Genomic DNA, 20,279 nt, shown 5'->3' on the forward strand with positions numbered 1-20,279 from the left:
TAGTTAAAGGTTTTACATTTCCTTTGTTGAAAAATGTTCAAACGTGAATATATTAGGAATGGAAAGGTATTAACATCATGCAAAGTGACCAGCACCCAGTCCCATTGGGAACATCCCTTAGAATACATGAAAGGTAATTAGCAAACTTAGGCTGTTAAATATTCCTTTAAAGTTGTTTAGATAGTTACAGGAGAAATTTTAGAAGGGCTACATGAGCCAACTATTGATTTTAAATGTAACCTATTCAAATTTACTCATTTTATACTAGCTTGGATCAAGTTTCTCAGTAAGGTTTTCTATAAGCAGTTAAATACGTGTTGTGTGTTTATATATCCATTAATTTAGAAAATATCAAAATTATTACAATATATGTAATTCCGATACAATGTTTTTTCAAACATAGCATTTGGTGTCTACTATATACATAAATAGCTGACATAATTATGTATGAAGATTATTAATTATTAAATCGTTATAATGCAAAGTTGTTCTATAAAATCTCAATCACTATACCTGTGAATATAAATAGCTACATATAATTCACGTATTCACACAAGATTTTTTTTATTAATTCGAACAAATCATTGCCTGGTAAGAAATAACCCGGGTAGCAACATTAAAAATTTAAATTATTACGATTTTGTTTTTCAAATTATGCCTTAAATTTAAATGATTAAGTACCTTTTTATATTCTTTTTTCAGAACTGATTTTGACTCTCTAGAAGTTTTTTATCATCCGGTTTTATATTACCATTTCAATCTTGTTTATTTTTACTAAGTGACAAGTGATCGGAAATGAAAATTGAGTTCGAATATTGAAACTGAAGTGATAATGTGAAAAAAGTAATTTGAGTATATTGTGCGAAAAATTTACTTTTCCTAAAAAATATCACAAGATGGAAGAACTCAGTGTGGTAAGTAAAATATATTTATTGTTATAAAAAATATTAATCTAAATATTTAATTAGAATTCTGATTTTCTGCAGAATGTTATTAAATAATTTATTTTAAATACTTACTTATTTATGCAAAAATATGTTTAATTATGTGGCATGTTTATTTTTATTATTTCTCTCTAGTAATTTAAATAAGTATTTTATTTATATAACTAGCTTTTCCCGACCACGCATTGACTTGGCTCAGTCTGGTTAAATAGAAATGAAAGGAAATAGAAATCAGATATTCCTAATTTGTTTATATTTACAATGGTTGTGAGGCAATGAAAAAAATTAAATTCTAAGAAACAAAATGTAATCGAAAACATTGAAAATTTTGAGAGACAAAACCTGAGAAGCATGTTGTTCGTCATGGGCAATGTTTAGTACTGCGTGTATCGTTTAAACGTTCAACAGATGGCCGTTGCTACAAAAAAATGTAATTTTATTTGTCCATGGTAAAAACACATATCACATAAAAACCCGGGCGTATTTAAATGCAAAGTTGTATCTAAATTTCATAGCAATCAAAGAGTGTTTGAGGAGATTTGAGATTTCGAACAAACGAATATATACATTTTTATTTATAAACATTAAGTGGTAGAGAGTCTATGAGATATGACGAACACCAGGATAAGAGAAATATGTAAAATCAAAGATGCCATTAGGTGGACAATGGTATGCGCATGTGAGGAGAATGGAACCATCCAGACTCCCAAAACCAGGCAGACTACCAAAGAGAAAGATTGACAGTTGGAGAGAATTGACATCGCAGAAGGCTAATCCCTTTTATAAACAGGCCAAAAGGCCTACACTCAGAAGAAAAAGAAGAAGAATTGATACCTAGTCAAGGGATATTTTGAATTCTCTTATATGTACATAAAATTTTAAAAGGTTCTGCAACCATCTAGAACACAGTTTCCCAGATATTTTCGCCTCACAGATAACTTGTCTATTTTTACGTACACCTGCCTTCCAAATATTTACAGAATGGAGTGTCTTACTTAAAGTGATATAATGATATGTTAATATGTAATTTCTCTTGTTGAGTAACCAGCCAGGTATATTAAATAGCTATTGGGAACTAAATGCCTATGAAGGCGGGATAATGACGTATATATTTTTTAAGTATTTTTCATGAATAGTTGTAGTAGGTTGATTTAAGATTATAAGCATATTTTTGTTGTTTTAAATATTGCCAAAATGTGCGAAGGGTTAAAAAAAAACACATAAACATGTTATCACACATTTGCAGTACGTTTTTCATCCATTTTGTAATAGTTGTATGTTGTGAAATATGACAGTTATTAGTCGTAAATTTTAGACTACCTAAAGGTTAAAAGACGAATAATCAATTTGTATTTTAACATCTTAACGTCAGGGGTGTGAATAGAAATTTAAAAAAAAATTGAAATTGGTCACGTATTGGGTAAATAAGAGATAAAAAAAATATTGTATTTAATATACACGAGTTGTGCTTTAGTATTTTGTGATTAATCAAAATATTATATTCTTTCACAAGTTTTCTCTCAAAAAAGTTTTTGTTATAAAAAATTAAATATTGTTTCGCCAATATTTTAATGACAGCATTATGCAAAAACTGTTCAGTTTGTATTTTTACTCGTTGATGACAACATCTGTCATTCACGAAACTAGTCGTGTTTTTACTAAAAAATTAAAAAGTGCCGTGTACAGGTTTTTTTGTTTTTGTATTTAAATCATTAATATTGATTGCTGTTAAAAAATATACGATTCGGATTTTTGGAGATTTTGGTAAACGACATCGAATGAAAGGCTGATGTCCTGGCTAAGATATCGCTCACTCCTTTCAACAACGTTTTTAAAGTTTAAAAATATAATGAAATGTATTAAAAACAAATATCAAGCCACTTATTGAACTTTTTACTGTGCAACAGATATTTTTAGGTAAAACCTGAATGTTTTTTCTCCATTGAAAAAATAATCGGAATATTTAAAAAAAATAATTAAACCATACCTTTTCTTCAAAATGCAAAAACAACACTTTCTGCCCTGTAGCGGGTGGATATCAAGTTAAAATTTGCCGCTTTTGATGGGATATAGTACATTTTTTGGGCCTTCCGAAAACATGCACAACTGAAAATTGACGGTTTTTGATATATGACGTTGTTGAAAGGAGTGAGCGATATATATAAGAGATAGTTTCAGAATAAGAAGAGTTAGGGGATATGAAATCATCAGGAGAGGATGGAGAAGCTTTCTTCAGAATAATTATCAACGTTGGGGGGACCTGATACTGGAAGAAGAATAATAATGAAAAAAAAACATTTCACAATATTTAATAAATATTTATTCAAACGATTAGTACGGTTATCATTATCAATTTAAGCAGACACAAGTTTAAAATGAAAAATTATACTATTTTTTTTTTAAATTTAAAAGTTTAAAGAAAAAAACAAAGAGTAAACAAACCATTCGTAACCCGCAGCATCCCCATAAGAGTAAGCAGAGAGAATAGAATGCCACACCGATCTGTCTTCGCCTCTTCTACATTCATACATTTTCTCATAAATAAAAGCCAATTATTCTGAGTACTAAAAACAAGAAATTAACATATTGAAAATAAGTGATATAAAGAATTTTGAAATACTAAATGTTTAGGTTTGGAATTTGATCGTACTTTGTTAATATGGTAACTGAGCTTTTAAGTGGAGAACACATTAACACGTTAGTTATTGTAATATGTTCATTCGGTAGAATTCTGTGTGGATCAATGATGGGCTTAAAGGCTTAAGTTTTAGTGAAATTTTGTGTTTACATATTAAATGTTAAAATCAAACACTGATTTTTCAAGTCTACTAAATTATATTTTGTTGATAAAAAAACACTCAAAAACACAATTAATGACAATTGTTTCGCATTGTTATGGCATTTTCAAACTAATTAAATGGACTGATGTTTCTTCAACGGCTATGCAATTCAAAGTACTTAAGTAATAGTTTTCACATGTGCAGTAACAGTTCACGGGAGACAACATTAGTTAATGGGGTATGAAGGTACGTGTACCAGTACTTGTTTCAATTTTTTGGAAAATGAAGAATCTGTTGACATGAAATTGAGGGACAATTAATGATCAAAAAGCTTTAGACAAATGTTGATAATATTATAATAGGTTAAGTGTTATTTGACTCCAATTTTTATTGGAGTCAATAATATAAATAAAATGTGGCTAATGAGTTAATGTTACTTTTTTTATTGATTGATTTGGCGTTTAATTTGTAGAACTCCATTTTAATTCATGTTACTTATAACCCTTATCCGCACCAAATGGTGCATAGGGCACTGCATCGAATTGACACAGTGTTATATTGATCATTACTTACATGAAGGCAAGGTGATCACTCTTGCGCTTCATGAACCAGTCCAGGGTAATATTAAATAAATATTACAGTGTAAAATCACAAATATTTATTTTCACCCCCCCCTGAGAATCGAACCCGGGACCTCCAGCACGGTAGCTAAACACGCTGACTATTACACCACAGAGGCGGACAATTTAATTTATGTATTAATTTTAAATCAAATACAGATTTTTCGAGTCTTCTATGATGTATTTTATTAACAAAAACACATAAAAATTTATATTGTGACAATTGTTTCGCCTTGTTAAGGCATTATCAAACAAATGTGAAGATCAAATGGACTACGGTCTTTATGTAGCTATACAATTCTAAGTAACAGTTTTAATGAAAGACATTTTTATGAGTTTTTGTTAGTAAAATACAACATAGTTGACTCAAAAAAATCTGTGTTTGATTTAAAATTAATACAAAATTGACTTTTTCTGTTACATTGAGTGGTGTTGCTTGTTCTCAGTTTGTATCTGTTCATATTATTTTTTGACATCTCATCAAAGATGAAGAAGAATATGGAAGTCTGGACATTTACGGGGCTGACGACCGTCATAGGCTGGTTTAAGTGATCACTTTACACACGTGTAACATTCACCAATTCTACCCATTATTGACAACCACACTACTCAAATTCTTGGAAGTTCTATATATATGAACCGATTTAGAAACCTTGTTCTTGAATCACTAGAACTTCACTAGAGACATCTATTGGTGGGATGTAAAGAAGCTTTTTACTAAGCAGAAACTCTTATATTAGTAGTTGAGGTCCGAATCCTGGATTATAATCACACACATGAGAAACGCCAGAAAAAGCCATTTTCATTTTTATTATTTATTTGTGAACAAGTATTTGGACACACTCAAAATGTTGTATCTCTTCAATAGAAGGAAGAAGAACAAGAAGAATACTTCTACGAATTACCATTGAAATTGGATTTGATGTCGGTATCATATAGTTTAATGGAACTCCAACTTACAGTAGCTTCTGACTCTAGATGTAACTCGCATCCCTGCTGAATATACGAACGTAAGTTGAAATACATGGTTGCTTAAAGCGGTGAAATGGGCCACGTAAAGCTCCCGCACAAAATATGTATTGTACCCATCTTACGAATGAAAAACGTAATAATGACATTATAAATCACGTTCTCTTGAATGCCTTATGAAACGATAAACGAGGGTAAATAATTTCCCGAAAAGAAAAATAACTTGGGTTTTTTAAACATTAATTTCGTTTTTAATGGGTACAATATTTTCGTTATTAATTGACACCGCTTTAAAAATACTATTTAGGGGATTATTATAATTAATAAAGTAATTTTTCATGATTTATATGATCGGGTGTATCTTACGACTTGGTATTAATTGGCGTTTTTTAAAAAACAAGGCATAAAGTGTAAAAATACACAAGGGTGTATAAAGACTGGGCCAGATATTAGATTGTGCTGAAAAACGATGTATGTTTTCCATTTTATATCATACCCTTACCCTTTTACTCCCACCCTTACACACACACCCACCCACTTACACACATATACACTCACACACCCACCCTTTCTTCTCTTTTTGTCTCTTAATGTACCACAGCATTCATAACATATATATGTGGAATTATTCAATTGGCTTTATCATTATCAATCTAACTTTTTTTATAAATATTTTTGTGTACAAGCTGTATAATTTCCAAATATATAAAATAAAATCGATAATAAAGTGGATTTAAGATGTATCAAGTCAATTGAGATTCCCATAATATTTATCTTAGGTCCTAACCTAATGTATGGAAGCATGGAGTTAGCAAAAGAAAGATGAAAGAGACTGAATGCAGTCGGAATGCTTCTCTCGGATAAATGTGCAGCAAAACTTTGTACGACAGATGTTCGTATGGTGATATAAGGAAACAATGCAAGTTTAAAAGGCGTGTTGAGATGGTTAGGGCATGTGAATCGAATGAGCGAAGAAAGAACAATAAAACATAATTTTGAGGCGAATGTGTTTGGCAACAGAAGCAGAGAACTACCGAGGAAAAGTTGGTATGATCAAGTATTTCAAATACTTAGAAAGTGATCAGGTCAGGAGTTGAGATTTATGGAGGCGAAGATTGTTTGCAAATACAGATTGGTGTGGCATTCTCTCTGCCTACCTCTGTGGCGAAGCGACCTGATGGTTACTTAGTTGGTGAGATAGATATTATATCATTTAATTAATTTAAGCAAAAAATATGGTACAATATATATTTTTACAAACGTAAAAAATTTGACTTCTTCTTCTCATCCTGTCGCTCATTAAAAACATTATTAAAAAGGAAGCCTTTTTTACAAAAGAAAATAAAAACCCAGATTTTCTTCAATTCAAGTCAAAATACGAAATTTCATCAAATCTTTTCTTTTCAAAATAATTTATGGAGACTTTGTTAAAATTATTTATTCACAGAAATTAAAAATCTCCTTTCGAATATTTGAAAACAATTCGTTCTATCACTACCTCAAATATTTCGGAACGAAGCTGTCAAATAATTTCAAAAAATAAAAATAAATCTTTGTATAAAGTTGATTGCTTATTTTCTGACAGCAGATAATAAATAACCATATTTCTTTTTATCAATTTACGGTATGAACGCCAAAATTTAGATAACATTTTTCCTTCAAATATTTTCAGCGGATTTTTTCTACTTCAATATTCAAAATAAACGATTTTTTAAGTTTTGAATATTGAAAGCATTAACTTTGTGGATCATCTTGATATATTATTTCGAGAAATAAAAATACTTTGTGTTCTGATCCACTCACATTTTTATTTAACCAACTAGTTTCGGCAACAACCTGTTGCCCTCTTCAGGGTTACATTTATTACTTATTATTACATTTATCACTTATTATTAGGGCCGTTGTCAATTTGTACATAATATATTGCATGTATACTTTATGAAAAAAATGTTTTTTCTTTTAAAGTATATTATTGTGTCGAGAAGTACTTACCTAAACAAGGATGAACATATGAAAAACAAGGAATTATGCATTAGCCTGAAATATTTTAATTATTATTGCTTTATAGTTAAGAAGTGATAAATTCCAGATATCAATAAGGTCCGCGAAATAATTGTCAAGGTTTTACATTCGGTGTTTAGGAGTATTGGATCCAGATACTGTCCGGCTGTTGAACATATTCAGAGGGAAACAGACTAGTTCCTACTAAGTGTTTTTTATATTTAATTATTGCTCGTTTTACGTTGATAAATACTTTGAATGGAGCTTAAAACTTGCCGTAACACATAAATTCTGTAAACCTAATAAATTTTTAACTTTGACCTCATTTACAGTTAAATTATCGCGTGTACAACATAAGACTCTATGGCGTACTGCATATTCACTCGAATGCGAGACTGGTGTCGTGGGTTCAATTCCCGCCGGTGGCAAAATAATATTAAAAATGACAAATCTGAAATTTGTCTAGGTTCTAGGTGTTCGTGATATTTTTCTCTCGTGTTTCTTCTCTTCCGTTTCAATTCAGTTGAGGGTTTGTAATTTAATTGTAACAATCTATTTACGTTCAGTGTTTCCTTAAAACATGTTTAGGTAATCTGATCTCTTAAATGGGGCAGAGCAATTTATTAAGCTATACCTAGCCCTTATAACTGTAGAAAAGTAAAGTAAGAATATTTGAACGAAGTGCTGATTTAATTAAACCAGTTAATATATTGAATGTGACAGATGTCTTGCCTTGTAAGGAAATTTTCAAATTAGCATAGCATCGCATAGTACATTCATATACAGGGTGGCGCAATGGATATTGAATGTTTTTAGAGTATTTTTATGGATATACGAATGAAACGACCAAGGTCAAAGCATATTGACATCTCAACAAAGGTTTAGAAGAATATGGATGTAGTTACAGGGATCTGTCATAGGTTGGTTTAAGCGATCACTTTATACACATGTAATATTCGCCATTCTATCTTTGATTGATAATCATACTACTGATTATTATATCGTTAGATTAACATGTCCTATTGTTTTCTCACGTAAATTATTACTACAAATGTTAAAACTATTACTTAAGTACCTAGAATTGGATAGCTATATAAAGACCGTCACTCCATTTCATCTTCACATTCGTTTCAAAAAGTCATAACTAGGCAAAAAATTGTTCCAATATAAATTTTTACACGTTTTTTAACAATAAAAAACAATTAAGCAATCTCAAAAAATCTGTTAGATTTAACGATTAATACAAAACATATATTTAGTTGATAAAGCATTTTATTTAGCAGAGACCCTAATGAAGTATATGTAAGAATCTTCCCGAATTATTTTACATACTTGGAGACGACTCCAAACATGATGATAAATTTTTAATAAGCTTATAATTTGACCAGTTATACTATTTACATGTTATTGAAAAAAAAAATCATTACACATGTAATGCAGGTATTTAATGCAACATTTGCAGTCGAACATAACGGCTCATAGTTCCAGCAACATAATGATGGCTTAAACTTATTATTATAGCTTATGGTTCTAGCACTACAACGTAACTTTAGGTAACTGATTAAAAAAACACATTTTCTGGATGACTCTGACAACGCAAATTTTAATTGACCGGTATGATCATTAGATTTCGCCAGCCCTGATTTTTTCTAATGAAAATATTTTAGGGCTAGGGTTTTCGTTAATGTGCCGCAAATGCTACGAGCTTTAAAAGCCAAAATTACTCAAGAAGCAAATAAATAAACCTGGAGATGATGCCACGACTTACAGAGTATTTTCAATCAAGACTTCAACAATGTAGTAGTCATTGAAAAATATAGTAATTAAAAAAAAAAAAATTAATTAAATTTATGTTTTTTAACTTGATCGCTTAAAAGTAAATTCGTTATTATAATTCAATCTAATAATCTTCAATACCCATTACGCCATCCTATATACGTTTCTTTGTACTTTCATATGATTAAATCAACCTTTACTTTTTCGTTTAGGCTCAAATAAATATGAGATTTGAGTTATGTAATGTTTTTTTAGTGGAACTGCATTTTATATAATAAAACAACTACTTTATAATTTTTTAGACTTTTATTTTATTTCACCTGTGACCAAGTTTTGTTGTTATTTTATTATATCTTGGAAATATCACCTGTTCTATTTTAAAAATGTATACACGTGCAATCAGACCCGTTGTGACTGTAAAAGTATTTGCCAAAGAAACTTTGACGGTATAAATCCAATGCATCTCTCGAGACAATTTTTAAGTCAGAACTACGTGAATAAATCAGTCACGAACTTGTCTCAACAAAACCGTGAATCTGAAAGTTTGTTTGAAGACATCAATTTAAGAAGACAAAAAATCCAAAAACTTCGTTTTAAAACTTAAGAATTTGGATATTGACTTTTCGTATGGTATTTAGTTTATTAAGAAAAATCTTGTTGTGAGTTACTTAATTAAAAGAAAAACTCTTATTTAGAGTCGAAATTGTATGATAAACTATTTTGTTGTAAATGTTTTATGACTTAACTCAATAATTTTATTATTTTTAATAAACCTTGTACGAATACACGATAAAATAATTTTAATTAAAAGAAAAACTCTTATATAGAGTCTAAATTGTATGATAAACTATTTTGTTGCAACTGTTTTATGACTAAACTCAATAATTATAATATTTTTAATAAACCTTGTACGAATACACGATAAAATAATTTCATTAACGGAGTTCAAATGAATATCACAAAATGACGAAAATTAACAATATTATACTTATAAATAAAGTGCGCGTAAGGGTTAAAGAAAATATTTTCTATATTTTTTCTTTTAATGTTTTCTCTTCATATTTTGAGATTCAAAATAACTATTTCATAATAGATAGTGAACTCTCATTTGGATAATTTAATTTTTATTAATTAAAATTCTTAAATATTCAGGTAATAAATATTTTGTATTAGACAGACAGAATATTCTGTATAGAAATATAGAAGCCAAGGAAATAAATAATACAAGGTTTATATTGATTGGTTTTCTAAAGGGTGCAAATGTCCAGACTCTTGCATTAACTCAAAAACAGTTTCTTGTGGGTAAAATACAGTATTGATTCATGGAAAAATTTTGACCTTCAGAAAGTATTTTAGCTATTCTTTAGAAAATTAAAATAGAATTTGTTCCAAATTTGGTCACTGATATATGATCTCCTACTAGATGTTTATTTGTTGCGAAATGTGAGATATTAGCAATGAAGGCATCGTATAACATCTAAACAAACTTTGTTTTGAACGAATTCATACGTGTTAAATAGCGACAGTTTTTTTGGTAAAATTTAGTACGAGATATTTACTAAGATTATTCTTTAAGTTAACAATAATTGTTACTTGATATTGAAAGTAAATTCACTTATCTGTTTAAAAAATATGAAAAATAGCAAATTGTAATTTTCATTCGGAAACGAAATACTATTTCAACTTATGAATTATGCTTTCTTTCTGCAACATCCAAAATTGTATTATTTTGTTTGTCTTTTTAAAGAAAACTAAAGGTTTTCACCCAGAACTTTATTTAAAAAACAGTTGGTTATTCACCTATTCATGAGAATTTCTGAAGTTCTCAAAACTAGTCGTGTTACCATTAATATACTCAAAAAGCGGTTTTCAAAAATGATTTGACTTTTATATTTAATCATCATTTTATTTAACAAAGTTAATACCAAATCAATAAATAATATAATGATTTGACATTAGAATTTAAATAAGAAACAATTGTTCGTGAATTAAATTATCTTACAATACATTTCACGAGACAAAGTCCAACAGTTTGAGGTTCAGTGCATTTTCAGGTCATCTGACTGGGTGATCTTATTACAATCCAGTCCCAAAGCAGGTTGTCGCAGAAGTATGCGAAGTTTCTCAACTTCGCGAGAGATATGCAAAGTAAATTTAAGTGCATCGCAGGGCTTATTGTGTTCGGCGAAAGGCAGGAAATTCTACGGGAAGGTGCCGTATTTTTAATGAATCTTGGCAAATAATAAAGCAATCTTCACCTTAAAGCAAAGCATAAAGGAACATAATTTAAAACGTATAAAAAAGTACAAACAGTTTTTGATTTAGTTCCATTTATATTATTTCCATCAAAAAATTCAATTTTATGTCTATCTATCTGATTGAATTTACTTTGACAATTTAAAATTAAAGTGAAAAATAAAAATAAAAATGTTATACTTACTGTACCGTAAAAAATCCAGGAGTGATCAGGTCTTTAAGAACAGTGTCCGTCGATGGTTGCTTAGCATTGGAAGGGACAAGGTAGAAAGTGAATTAATTAAAATCCAGGTGTAATTACCTTATTGAAAAACCTTTAAACTGTAAATTATTTTTGTATCTCCTGTATGTTATGTTTATAATCTAATAATAAAAAAATATTATTAAAAAAAATAAAATAAAATAAAAATTGTATGTTAGTATTCGACACAGGCCATGCCTAAAAAGCCGTAATACGTATAATAAATGTATATATGAAATTAATATGTATATTTGAATGTATCTATGTATCATGAAAAATAAATAAATAAATAAAATGTTTTTATGGCTTAGTCAGGTGACATGGAAAAGAAAGAAAATAAAAAAACCCATGTCGCTCATTCCTTTCAACAACGTCATATATCAAAAATCGTAAATTTTCAGCTGTCCATGTTTTTGGAATGCTCAGAAAATATACTATATCCCAGTAAAAGCGGCATATTTTTAACTTAATACTTACCCATTTTTACCCACTTAATATTTTGTAGAAAAGGTATTGTTTGATTATTTTTTTAATAAACTTATTTATTTTCAAATCTAGAAAAAACAAAAAGACCTGTTGCACAGTAAAAAGTTCAAAAAGTGGCTTGCTATTTATTTTTAATACATTTTAAAATATTTTTAAACTTTAAAAACGATCTGAAAAATCAAGTTATTTGATATATGACGTCGTTGAAAGCAGTGAGCGATATTTCTTAAATGTTTCATTTCACAATGCACGTTAAAATTGCGGGTGTTGGTTTTACGTTATACAGATGGAGCTGCCATTGTGATAAAAAACTATTTAAAAAAATACATACCACCTGTTACATTTTTATTTACATATGCAAAAAAACCCTCACTTTAGGAAATTTAAGATTTTGAACAAACGAGTATCTATTCATATTTTTAGTAGAACATATTATTTCTTGACATCTCATCAAAGATGAAGAAGAATATGGAAGTCTGGGCATTTACGGGGCTGACGACCGTCATAGGCTGGTTTAAGTGATCACTTTACACACGTATAACATTCACCAATTCTACCCATTATTGACAACCACACTACTCAAATTCTTGGAAGTTCTATTTATATGAACCAATTTAGAAACCTTGTTCTTGAATCACTAGAACTTCACTAGAGACATCTATTGGTGAGATGTAAAGAAGCTTTTTATTAAGCAGAAACTCTTATTAGAACAGATTCTTAGCTAAGAATATAATATTGATCCCGTTTTTGGTTCGTTTATTGTTCTCAGCTGTCATAAATATCATATTTTAGAATTAATTATAAGTTATAAAAGCATTTTAATGTTCCATTTTCTATTTTTGTCAGTAACCATCAAGTTTATTATTTTAAAAGTATTCAAAATTTACAGTCCATTTCTTTCATCCTCCAATTCTGCCAAAAAATCTTTCAATATATCACGTGTCAGGATTTTCACGAAAAGCAGAGAGAACTCCAAAAGACCTCGAAGATATTAACGGTTATTCCAGAATTCCTCCTTAATTCATAAGTAATCCTTGATGAATATTTGAAGACATTCCTGGGTATATTATTAATGAAATATAAGAGCGTACTAGCGTGATTAAAATCGCTGAGGCGGCTATAAAAATGTAATAATTTATATACATAAAACGTAGCGTGAAAATTGTTTATAAACTATAAAAATAAAAACATTACTTATTGTGGCAGACAGTTGGTAGAATTCCATATTGAATTGTTGGGTTATATTTCTAAAAAAAAACACGGTTTTTGTTGGATTGAATTCTTCATTTATTTATGTTTATTTTAATACTCATTATCACACTGTCTTTGATGATGTCCTAAGAAGACGAAACGCGTCACGTATTAATATATATACGTAAATAAATGTAGAATTCAATCCAACAATCAAAGTATTTAGAAATATTTTTCAACATTTTGAGTGTGTCCAAATAATGGTTCACAAACCTGGATTTATAGCTAAAATAGTTATGAACATATTAAAGATAAATAGCTCCTATAATCGGAGATTATAAGAGCTATTTTTCATATTATTTTTTGACATCTCACCAATGTCTCTGGTGAAATTTTAGTGATTCAAGCACAATGATTTAGAATTGGATAATATGTATGGAATTTCAAGAATTTGAGTAGTGTGGTTGTCACTCATGGGTAAAATTAGTGAATGTTATGCGTATGTAAAGTTATCACTTAAAACAGCCTTTGATGGTCGTAAGCCCCGTAAATGCCCAGACTTCCATATTCTTTTTCATTTAAGTTGAGATGTCAAAAATAATATAAATAATAACTCCTATAATTGGAGATAATCAAGATTTGTGAACAAGTATTTGGACCCACTCAAAATGTTGTTAGTATAATAAAAATATTAATATAAATAATTTCTTAGTGGAAAAATTCAAATTCGTCAACAAAGATTTGGACACATTCAAAATATTAACAAATATTTAAAAAAAAAAAAATCGTATTATTTATTTTATTTCTACAGTTGATAGTATTCCTTATTTTGTGAAATCGTTTGATGAGAAATGGGTTTCGTAAAAGGTACAACCTCATATAACATGTATATTATACGAGGATTAAACCCTAGTCAAGCTCCATTAAAACGCAAATGGATATACAATAGTAAACCTCATGTTCTATTGGAAATAACAGCCATAAATTTCAATTTGGTAACATGTTAATATATGTATGTATTTGTGTTGTTACTGGGTTTACGGGATGAAATGCGATTACAGCAATAAATGTGTTATATTGTCGGCAATGTGAATACTCGAGGTAAATCTCAGGGGAGTATAAAATACTCTAAGGGTAAAATAATGTTAACACGTTGGCCGGAGGATACTGCTGAATAGATGATTGTCCGAAAGACACTAAGCCTAAAGAAAATTAGAAAAGCTTTTTTTTTAAATGAATTTTTAACTTTAATATAATTGAAAATATTACAAACATCTATTTAAAACAAAAAATAAATTATTCATTACCTCCAAGACGCAAATATTTTATGCATCCATGGAATATGCATCGATTTGATGCAGTTCATGCGCATCATGCATAGGTTTAAGAGAATGACATACGATCGAGAAGTAATTTAATATGTAGGTACCTACATATAGCAATGTACCATAATAGTAGCATACGATATGAAAGTATTTTATATTGCAGAATCATTTAATAAAATAAATAAATAATTTAGTTTACTTAATTTAGTATGTAAGCTATTTCAAGAACTAGCTTACATACTGTGACCAAATGATTCGAGTACAGGTATGTTATGTTACCCCGCGTGCCCTAGCCAATACTTCCAATTCGATTCTTCTTTAATATGTAATTTTTTTCCTCCATTTTATTTTTTAATGGAATAACTCGCAAAGCCTCTATTCTATAGGTTTGTGCAGTTAAGATAGTTAGAAAAGGGAAGTTAGATATGAAAAATACCCACACCATTATGAAATATTAATTTCTTTAAGAAATTATGAATTATGTATTGAAATATTTAAAATAATAATATAATCTTGTTGCTTCAGACGTTTTCGTTTTATATTATCGAAAATATCTTACCGAAAAATTCCTAGTGATTTTGGATTCATTATTGTTGACTTTCCTCTAATAGTTTAGCATAATGTTGATTGTGTTACCACATATAATGTTCTAGATTATATTTATGACGAAGTAAAATTAAATGATTATAAGTAAGAAGCTTTTTGTGTACTCTAATTTCATTTCTTACCTTATACTTCGTTTCTTAAATCATTAATTTTATATTTCCAAAAGGTTATAAATGTGATTGTATTTTTAATGTAAAGCGCCCTTGTGGTAGTTTTATACAAAAATAGCAGTATATAAATTAACCGAAAGAATTGATATATTTTTTATTACTATAAGCTTAGTGTTTTTATTGTCATTTTTAAAACAAATGTTAATAAAAGTATGACAGCGGTTTTCATACGGAATATTTAAATGCGGTATAATTTTTAAATCTTTTAAAATACCTATTTTTATTGTTATTTTTAAATCCATTATGACAAAAGATTTACTAATGTGGTCGTCAATCATGAGTAGAATAGTAAGTGTTGCACGTGTGTGTAAAGTGATAACTTAACCAACCTACGGTAGGTCATAATCACTGTGAAACCAAGACTTCTTTATTCTTCTTCATATTTATCGAGATGTTAAAATATGTATGTAATGTAAAAAATAATATTTTTCCGAAAAAATAAACTTGTAAACGTACTAGAAATTTATTTTTTCTCTTAAAAATGTTTTATTTCACTGTCAGTTGCAAATGTTTACTTGGAATTGGATCATTTTACAAAGGCATGTTTACGAGTTGTATTTTGTATCCAACACATAAAAAGATCTTAAAAGGTTGTCACGATAAGGTTTTGTCTTTACGATTGGTCAAAGGATTAAAATACAAGTTTGAAAAATGGGTCAAGGAAAACGCCCCTGTTACGTTTTATTAAGATGACCACAACAAACCACAAAAGGGTGTTCTGATTTGTTTTTATCTGTCAAAAGTGGAGTTACTTATTTTTATTTTGTTTGTAAACTGTTATCCGTGCAGTCGTTTTATATTATGGTTTGATTATTATTTTTTGACATCTCATCAAAGATGAAGAAGAATATGGAAGTCTGGGCATTTAAATGCTCAGACTTCCATATTCTTCTTCATCTTTGATGAGATGTCAAAAAATAATATGAAAATAACTCCTGTAATTGGAGATGATCCAGATTTTGTGAACAAGTATTTGGACACACTCAAAATGTTGTAAATGGTTTGATTATGTTAAAACATAATAAAAAATAAATAAACGAAACTGAACATACTCACATACCTCTTTTTGATCAAAATAACTTTTTGATTAACTTTTTGAAGTTGTAAAACCTATTTTTAATATCCATAAAATAATTTAAAAAAGGGTCTAAACTGAACTAAAAAAAGAGTTATTTTAAAATGGATAATGGAGGTGTGCAGATCTGAAATAATTCGCATCATTTGGTTTTATAGTGTTTGATTGCACGTCATAAATAATTTTCTTTCATATAGTTTTACAAATAAGTATTTTAAATGTGCTCTCGGTATAGAGAAATTCATTGAGGGAACATTATTGTTCATTTGAAATATCAAACATTTTATAAAGATTAAATATGTAACATTTTATACAGTTACATATTTAATCTTTATAAAATATTTAGTCCGGCTCCGTAGTGTAATGGTCAGCACGCTCGGCTACCGTTCTGGAGGTCCCGGGTTCGATTCCCAGGGGGGTCAAATAAATATTAGTGATTTTTTCACTGTAATATTTATTCAATATTACCCTGGACTGGTACCTGAAGCGGAGGGCTGATCACCTTTCCTTCATGTGTAAACGATCAAGATAACACTGCGTTTATATGACGCAGTGCCCTATGCACCATTGGGGTGCGGATAAGGGTTTTATTATTTATTATTATTAAATATATAACACACACCTAAATTTATTTTTTAATCGGCGGGAATCGAACCCACGAAGCCTGTTTCGCAGTCAAGCGTCTGTCCAACTACGCCACAGTGCTTGCCTTTACATAATAAATGGGTTGTATGAGTAAGGACATATTTTTTTTTATAATCTGAATATGAACTACGGTACGAAACGTGAATTACGACTTGACCTGTACTAAATTTTTCATCATAAAAAATCTAGTTAGATTTTTTAAGGGTTGCAGACCCTAAAAATTCTATGCCAATTTAGGATAACAAATGCTTTTCTGTAGGAATGAGCTTTATCATTTCGAAAAGTATTTTTTCGTTAGGATAAAAGATTTTTTCGTTTTTTTTCTTCTTCTACGTAATGCTTATGTTGCTTAGTTTGCTTATGTTTATGTTTATCCACTCTGATGTTTAATCACTAAATGGTACAAAGGGCACTATAACTCATAGAATTATATTTTTGTTATAACCTCAGTTTCCACGTATTCGGAGTAATAAAATAAAGATATATTTTTATTTAAAATCTAAATTTCAGTTTTGGACATGTTTTGCATGACTAAGCCCTAGATTTATTGTTTTCGTTCACCTGAAACCCCCTCGGCTGACGTCTGAAAGATCCATAAATGAAATAACACCAATTACGAAATAAAGTAAATATTTATTCATTATTACTGAAAGACGTAGACGTTTATAATATAAGATACAGTAAGGCTTAAGCTAATTGAAAATGAAAAGTAAATTTTCGCAATAATTAACAGAAGCTCCCTGCTATTGTTTTGAACTCAAACTGTTTACCCTGGATTATGATTTATCTCTTACCAAAGATGTGATTAAGATATTATATATTATATTTTGACGTCGATTCAGTATTGTGTTTGACAGGAGCCGTGGCGTAGTTGGGTAGACGCTGGACTGCGAAATTTGCGTCGTAGGTTTGATTCTTGCCGATAAATTCAAGAATATTTGTGTAATACTTTATTTATTCTTTATATTCAAAGCATTTACTTTGTGGTCAAACATTTTAATTGATATTAGTAATGTTAGTAAATAACCACTCACCGACTACTTCTGTCTACCGGTTTCGAGACGTACCCGTCTCTTCGTCAGGACATACACTACAATTTAACAATCATGCGAACAACACTACACCACACCCACTTAGTACTATTCACATACAATATCACTACACATGCAAAACATGCAGAGCGAGTTGTTAGTCCCACCATGCTTTTGGGATATTTAGTCTCCCAAAAGCATGGTGGGACTAACAACTCGCTCTGCATGTTTTGCATGTGTAGTGATATTGTATGTGAATAGTACTAAGTGGGTGTGGTGTAGTGTTGTTCGCATGATTGTTAAATTGTAGTGTATGTCCTGACGAAGAGACGGGTACGTCTCGAAACCGGTAGACAGAAGTAGTCGGTGAGTGGTTATTTACTAACATTACTAATATCAATTACTTTATTTATTCAATTAATCTAGATATTTGTAGGGTGTTTTTTAAAAAATTATATCTACCTTACCTATTTTTGCTATCCTACTTATAGAAGCTTTTAAAATAAAGGCTTTGTGGGTCATTCATTAAAAATATTTATAAATTTATTTAATTAATATGTTATGTATTGATTTGGAAATAACTTTTTGGAATAAAATGACGATTTAAATGTAGTAATAAAACACTTGTTTAAGACCACTTTTAGAGGTAATTTGTAACCACGGCTTGTTTATTTGTGAATACAATAAAAACACAAATTCTCATAAAAATATCGTTTTGAAAAATAAGTGGTTTGTTTCGAAACTGGTTGACATAATAATTAAGTTGCAAAATGTTATACAGAGATATTGAATAAAACGAAATCATTTCAAATTTATTTCAAACGCGTTCAATTTACTTTAAAATCTATCTACGGCTTATGCAATACCACTTTTTATATTCCTACTTAGGCTCTATCTTTATAAGCCTATTCCTAGTTGTGAGTAAGTTTACTCTATATGTTTAATGTTACTACAATCAAATGTAATTCTTGAATTATGATTCAAGAAAAAAACACTCGCTTAAAGCACCGAAACATTCTCTTAAAATTTTAAACTAGTATATATTCTACATGATAAGAAAATCTTAGCACATCAGTTTGAAGCGCCATCTGCTGAAATTATATGAAGAAAATAGAGTGGAAATATTTATTAAAAAAGTTTTTCTGTTGAGTTAAACCATTTGTGGGAGGAGAGGGGTTAAATTTAGAATTTGTGTACAAAGATTTCGAAATATTTCATTTTTCAAATTTTTTTAACTATTTTTGGTTTTGCTGTTTTATGACCACGTGTGTGCGGATTCTTATAAAAAAATGTAACAGACGATATACTACTTTATGATAATTATTTTCATGTCAAAAATGTCAATAGTCTTTTATAAAACACTTTAATCATTATTTTTTTTTTCTATGAGCTTATTCAATCTTCATGATTTATAGAAAGTGATATTATTTTAATTATTATTTGAAATAGAGTAGAAAGAATTACCAAAGCAATGTTTGTTAAAAACAATAAAAGGTTAAGAATAAAATTTATTATAATTTAGAGAAAACAGAAAGTAATAAATAAGATTAAGTATATTGTAAACGTTAGTAAGCTTAAAAGTGAATGAATATGTCAAAAATAAAAAAAGTGAATATTTTTATGCAGTAAACTTGGAACAAAGTAAAGCTGTGTTAAAAAATATTAAAAAAAATAAATGACAGAAAATACCCACAATAAGAAAAAAAAACGTATATTTTTATAATTAAATAAAACAGGACAAACATATGTACTTGAATATGTACAGTCTTCAGAAAAGAATTTATTTTGGACTTGGGTCAAAGTATGCTTTCTTCGCTCTAGCATTCAAATAAAACTCTTTATTTTACTATCACTTAAGGAGTTGGGTCGTCGAGTTCATTACATACAAGTGTGGAAGACATAAATACTTATTACGTTACTTAGTATCCCTTAAGGGTATACCCCCGAGAGTGGCAGATAGTTTCACAAGTAACGTACATACTCACAGCAAAAATTGTAATGTATTACAAATATATAATAGTTGACTTGAATTTGTCCCATATATATTTGTATATATAATTATATGTATAGTAGCAATTCGTTTATAATTGTAAAATATTTAATCAAAACTCTTCTGCTAAGACGGGTATTAATATTTAAAATAATTATAAATTCGTTATATAG

The 20,279-nt window shown here is 29.2% G+C and overlaps 1 protein-coding gene across 1 annotated transcript in view; it reads left to right on the forward strand.

Moving 5' to 3' along the window:
• Positions 1-851: 851 nt before the first annotated feature.
• Positions 852-20,279, forward strand: part of LOC148312430 (uncharacterized) — a 66,877-nt gene continuing 47,449 nt past the window's right edge. The window contains exon 1 of the mRNA XM_088277259.1: positions 852-914. Within this exon, the coding sequence (XP_088133385.1) occupies positions 897-914 (18 nt within the window). The 5' untranslated portion in view covers positions 852-896. The remainder of the gene's footprint in view (positions 915-20,279) is intronic.

This window comes from Brachycentrus maculatus, unplaced genomic scaffold (assembly GCF_059751285.1).
Source record: "Brachycentrus maculatus isolate JH-2025_06_01 unplaced genomic scaffold, ASM5975128v1 h1tg000040l, whole genome shotgun sequence".
In the NCBI taxonomy this organism is placed as follows: domain Eukaryota; kingdom Metazoa; phylum Arthropoda; class Insecta; order Trichoptera; family Brachycentridae; genus Brachycentrus; species Brachycentrus maculatus.